The sequence below is a fragment of the Trichogramma pretiosum genome, unplaced genomic scaffold, assembly GCF_000599845.2.
Source record: "Trichogramma pretiosum strain Unisexual culture from Peru unplaced genomic scaffold, Tpre_2.0 scaffold4, whole genome shotgun sequence".
NCBI classification, from domain to species: domain Eukaryota; kingdom Metazoa; phylum Arthropoda; class Insecta; order Hymenoptera; family Trichogrammatidae; genus Trichogramma; species Trichogramma pretiosum.
Genome location: NW_019641688.1, coordinates 415,136 through 421,065, shown reverse-complemented (window position 1 = coordinate 421,065; position 5,930 = coordinate 415,136). Strand labels below are relative to the sequence as shown.

General features: G+C 38.6%; 1 protein-coding gene across 3 annotated transcripts; it reads left to right on the top strand.

Moving 5' to 3' along the window:
- Window positions 1-2,064: 2,064 nt before the first annotated feature.
- Window positions 2,065-4,081, top strand: LOC106656207 (zinc finger protein 62 homolog). 3 transcript variants are annotated; one of them, XM_023461662.1, is made up of 4 exons: window positions 2,065-2,157; window positions 2,229-2,331; window positions 2,412-3,057; window positions 3,310-4,081. In XM_023461662.1, the coding sequence occupies exons 1-4, from the start codon at window positions 2,123-2,125 to the stop codon at window positions 3,915-3,917; spliced, it is 1,392 nt and encodes a 463-aa protein (XP_023317430.1). In that variant the 5' UTR covers window positions 2,065-2,122; the 3' UTR covers window positions 3,918-4,081. The 3 variants fall into 3 exon arrangements, with proteins under 3 accessions (XP_023317430.1, XP_023317429.1, XP_023317428.1); XM_023461661.1 differs by having other exon boundaries at window positions 2,412-3,141; window positions 3,394-4,081; XM_023461660.1 differs by having other exon boundaries at window positions 2,412-4,081.
- The last annotated feature ends 1,849 nt before the right edge of the window (window positions 4,082-5,930 follow it).

The following is a 5,930-nucleotide window of genomic DNA, read 5'->3' as shown; positions in this document are numbered from 1 at the left end:
ATTTTTTTTGAATTCCTTGTCAAATTTTAATAAATTTTGACCGTTTCAAAAGTTCGATTGAAGCTTCCTAGCTCATTTTAGAGCAGGACAAAGATTAGTGCAAAATATCTGAAGACGTTTCTGAAGACATTAAGGAATGATAAAACTCGTTTGATGCTCTAAAATGAGCTAGGAAGCTTCAATCGAACTTTTGAAACGGTCAAAATTTATTAAAATTTGACAAGGAATTCAAAAAAAATATTTTCAAATTTTTTCACCGGAACCATCGGGTTCTAGGAACCATTTTTTGTTAAAAATAGCATTTTTCGGCCCTAGAAGCTATCGCCTTCAATTAAAAAATCTGAAAAAATTTGAGATTACGTATTTTGATGAAAAAAACAAGAAAAAATTTTTTTCAGATTTTTCGAGGCTCCGTACTGTCCTAAAAAAATTATTTTCGTCAAAAAAATCGGTTTTTGGCTTCAAAAGGTGCGTTAGGTAATCTGAAAAAATCTGAAAAAAATTGAGGTTATGTTTTTTAATGCGAAAAATAACTGAAAAAATTTCCGAGTACTACATCGGCTCATACCGCCGTATCTCGATTTTTGAAATTTTCAATGATTTTATCTGAAGGCCTGAAGCACTCAAAAAATCTGAAAAAATTCAAGGTTGTTTGGATTGTGGAAAAGTATTTTTATGAATTTTTTCAGATTTTTTACTTGCTTCATGTCCTCAGAAAAAATATAGATCGAAAATGGACGTTTATACCGGAAGTGGGGGATAGGAGGGGGGAGGGGGTCTGAAAATTTTTTTTTGGGACCTTTTTACCATGTACTATAACATACCAAAAGCGCGTCAAGATCGGTGACATACGTGCGCACGGTTTTGTAAAAAAGTATTATTTTGACCCATATGTTTATCGACCTTTTGCCATTAGAGCAAATCTCTGAAACATCTCTAAATGTGCGCGCGACTCGAGCCTGCAACATGTAATATACAACACATATATGCGTAGCCGGTAGTCGAAAAGGACCTTAATTAATCCCTCGCGTAAATGTATATAATATGTGCGTGGCGCCGCGAGTGCCCTGTATACAAAATACATCTCGCGCACATGCACACATGCACATTGAACGTACGTGCGCAGACAGGCACGCAACAAAGCAACAACTACAATAACAACATAATCCAGGTCCAATAAAGCAAGCGTCAGACTCGCACTCGCGAAGCTTAGTGTACTCGCCCATTACACAAACGAATGACTCAAACAGAGGTGTAACTGCGGGAGAGGATAGCTGCAGTCTGCAACGTGTATATTAGAGGATTCGTTTAAATGACATGCCAATTTGCGCCGCATGCATATATGCATCAGGAATGCACTGCTCGCTTGTAACATCGCGCCCGCTTGCGCGTGATAGCTGCAGCATTACATGTATACAGGCTGTTCTGTGCAAGCTGAGCGTGTGAAATATTTACAAGGAAATAAAAAATAGCGAAGAAAATAGAGCTCTGAATCGATGCTTCGGATATCGGCACGTATAACGCCAATGTAAAGCCTGAAAAATAATGTCTCTATATCGCGTCGCGCGAGTGTGTGTATTTGTGTTTATGTATGTGAAGAACCCCGCGCTTGTGTGTGTATATAAACGCACTGATTCTCCCTTCTAAAGCGCGTGAATTATAGCATCTTTGCGCGCGTGAACGATTTTCTCTCCCGGGGCGCCCACCCGCGACTATATCGTCGAGCCGCTGATTCGAGAAAACTTGCGACCGGTCTTGTAATCGGCTTACAAAACTGTCCTATAACACTGCCGTATATACGACAAGCGTACATCGTACTTTTACAATGTGATATATGCGTAATTTATTTATGCTAGCTCTTTTTCGGCACGTCTCGTGCGCTATAGAACCTTTTTTTTTCTTAGAAGGTTATTTTATATCATTTGTAGAATAATTATTATTGCTCATTAGAGAGATCAATATATGGGTTTTCAATAATAAATAATGGCTCAGTGTTGCTATGTTTACATTACTTCGTCCCAATACTCGCGAGATGATTTGTAAACATTAACAAACTGACACACACGTTAGTTAGTTTGGATCGTAGAAAGATTAGTTGCTCATGAAAATTTAAGAGAGAACGATGGATTCCGGTAATTTATTTAACTTTAGCGGCAGGTAATTTTCAAATGCAAATGAAAATATAAATATAATTTAGCATGATGTTTAACTTTTTATAAATATTTCAGAGTGAAAGATGAACCTTGCGACGAGTCGCTGGATGAAAGTGATTATAAAATGAGTACCAATGCACCTGACGTTAAAGATTTTCCAGACTTCAAAGAATATTCAGTAAGAGTGGCCACTTTCATACGATTCACATACTAAATATTTTTTACGAAACTTTAATATAACTGGATTATTAATTGCAGACGCTTCGAGAATGTAATGAAAATCGTGAAATCGAACGTGACGAAATAAAAATTGAATTTGAGTGTAAAGACATGAAGCCGAGCACGAATTTATTTGAAGTTACGAAAATTGAAGATTATTCTCAAAATCATTTGCAACATATAAAAAACAGCGACGATTATGCAGCTCAAAACATCATTCCAATAGGAACCGTGGACAAGGTGAAAAAAGAAGTGAATTTGAATTTCGATTGTGAACTCGGTGAAAAAAATAAGAATAGAAGAGATTCAAAAAAGTTAAACTATACCAATACAATAAAAACTCACATCGACGTCACACGTGCATGCAATACACGTGAAAAGTTATTTACACAAAAGTTGAATCTCAAAACTCACACTAATACGATGCACAAGGGTGCCACATATACATGTAATATTTGCAGTAAGAATATCTCAACTAAAGGTAATCTCAAAACACACATCAACTCGGTTCACAGTAAAATAGTGCATTCGTGTAATTTATGCGGAAAGTTTTTTTCTCAAAAACGGTATCTCAAAACCCATATTGATGACCTGCACAATGGGGTCACACATGAATGTGATATTTGCGCTAAGAAATTCACACAGAAAAATAGTCTCAAACGCCACATTGATTTGGTGCACAATGGTATCACTCACTCATGTGATGTATGCGGCAAGACACTTTCATCTAAAAGTGATCTCAAGAGGCACATCGATGCGTTGCATAATGGTGTCACTCATACATGTGACAATTGCAGAAAGAAATTCACAAGCAAGAGTAATCTCAAAATCCACATAGATTCGGTGCATAACGGTAAGAAACATACGTGTGACGCGTGTGGAAAGAAGTACGGACGAAAAATTAATCTCGCGGCCCACATCGATGTAGCACACAATGGTATCACTCACTCATGTGATGTATGCGGCAAGACACTTTCATCTAAAAGTGATCTCAAGAGGCACATCGATGCGTTGCATAATGGTGTCACTCACTCATGTGATTTATGTGGCAAGACATTTTCATTTAAAAGTGATCTCAAAAAGCACATTGATGTCGCACATAATGGTGTTACTCACTCATGTGATATTTGCAGAAAGAAATACTCAAGTAAAAGCCATCTCAAAAATCACATTGATGTCGCACATAATGGTGTCACTTCTACATGTGACTATTGCGGAAAGAAATTCACAACCAAGAGTAGTCTCAAAATGCATATAGATGTGGTGCATAACGGTAACAAACATACGTGCGATGTGTGCGGAAAAAAGTACGGACGAAAATTTAATTTAAAACTCCACATCGATGAGGTGCATAATGGCATCACTTATGCGTGTGATTTATGTGAAAAAATGTATAAAAATCGATCTGGTCTCTATAAACATGTTAAATCGTCGCATAATAGTACCACCCATGCATGTGAGATTTGTGGAAAGACGTTCGGACGAAAAATAAACCTCAAAGCTCATATTGATGTGGCACATACCTCAAGCACTATGACTGGATAAATGTATAAAATGTATTTTCGATTGTATCAAAAACGACGATATCAGATTTTGTATGTTTTTCTGAAGTTCAATTTGATAATTTTCATTTTAACGATATTATCAACTCTTTCTACTTAATGTTATTTCCATATGTAAAAGCCAATAAATTTTTAGTAGAAAAAGAATCATACGGTTCATTTTTCGAATCAATCTAATTATAGGATTACGATTTTACAACGTAAGTGAATTAAGCGGGTTTTAAAATTAGCGATGATCTATAATCCCAAGACAATTGACTTTGCTCTATCATTTTTCACCCTTGCGCTCAACACTCTTTGGCGACGACACTGTGAACCAATAGTCGCGAGAATAAATCGGCATTTCATACTTTTTTTATGACAGGTCAAGCTTCATAATTAAACTGTAATTAAACAATTCAATTATTAATACATTTAGCACGCACAATATCAGCTAAATACAAGCGACTCACAGACTATCACATTATAATGAATTTAAAAACTCACCCACAATCTAGAGATATCACCGGCACACGACTCCAACGACCAATAATTTATTTCTATGGCACAATTAGGCCAAATTTCTTTCTCAAATTTCGATCTCTTGCTCTCTTGAGCAGAACTGCACTCGCAATTCGCAAAAAAATTATCGGTAAACGATCGGCCGCGTTCGAGAGGTCTGGCTTTTCAGTTATTAAAATTTATTTATAGGTATAATCGCAATCAATCCAATTATAACTGATCGTTTCACTGCATCGTTCGGACGACGAATTAACACGTCACTCACATGATCTTAACTTGCTCGGAGCACGAGCATTAAAAATTCATTGCTTCAGCTGGTTTGAAAAATATACCCGGAGAAGAGCTCATTAGCTGCGTCCAAGCTCGAATCTCCTGCGCGCACACGAGATTTCGTTTCAAGCTCGCTCTGCAGCACTCAAACTACACATGTACGCTAAATCCGTGCGAGAGTAGAGCACGCGGGGGGTTTACAGTTTAAAAAAGGGTGTCTGCAACATAGCCCGTTGCATCCTGCAAGAAAACGCGCGGCGCGCACTTTGACTCGACGATGAGTAATGAGGATATTCGTTAGCCTCGGCTCAAAAGTTAACAATTCATATATTTTTGCCGAGTGAAAGAGAGCTATATATGGAGAAAAAAAGTGCGAGAAAGACGAGAGAGAGCTGGAGACTTGTACAACGCAAAACTTTTGCGCCCGAGATCGCGATCGGCTGCGCCAAGTTGAGAGCTCGAGCTTTTTTCTTCACAACTACTTACCTTTTCAATGCGAGTTTTAACGACGCGAATCCCCTGCACCTCGGTATCGCCAGCTGCAAGCAAAACGTTGAAAATTTTATGCTACATATTTGATAATGTTCCGTAAAGTTTTGATCTGAGCTGCATTAGATATAGAATCAATAATTAAAAATGTATCTTATCGACGGGGACAAAATTACGAGTGTCAAGGGTGTGTAGCATAATATAGTGTAGGCACGAAGTCAAGCGAGCGAAACAACGCACTCGAGAACCTCGATATGGAAATTGCCAAAGCAAATATTTTACATAAACAGATGTGGATCGTCCACGTACGTATAACATATCCAAACATCGCATGCATCTCTGCGTCGTCGGCACACACGCGCACACATCCACCTACACACAGAGAGACACTCGTAATGTAGGACGCACATCACCTTATAGACTCGTTATTTCTGCGTATCGGCGCGAGCCTAATGATTTCGTGTGCGCCTTGCGCGCGTTTCGTCACCCAGAATTGCTGCTGCTGCTTCTGCTACAAGCAGAATGCTATATAGTAATAGTAGATAGATGTAGTTTGGCGCTCACGCAGGGGGAGCAGCGTGTGTTCTGATTGCGCGTCGAGCGACACGTGTGCATCTGACCGTGACACATGCACGTATGTGAGTTGCTGCTACTGCCGTAGTCGTCGTCGTCGTAGTCGTATATATATCGCGCGCAGTATATTTCGACTCCTGATTTGCTTCGCGGCTCTGCACAC

Excerpts from the sequence above, each read along its gene's own strand:
- LOC106656207 (XM_023461660.1), top strand. The coding sequence starts at position 2,123 with ATGGATTCCGGTAATTTATTTAACTTTAGCGGCAG. Across the intron at positions 2,158-2,228 it reads TTATTTAACTTTAGCGGCAG|AGTGAAAGATGAACCTTGCG; the intron begins GTAATTTTCAAA and ends TAAATATTTCAG. Across the intron at positions 2,332-2,411 it reads CAGACTTCAAAGAATATTCA|ACGCTTCGAGAATGTAATGA; the intron begins GTAAGAGTGGCC and ends TATTAATTGCAG.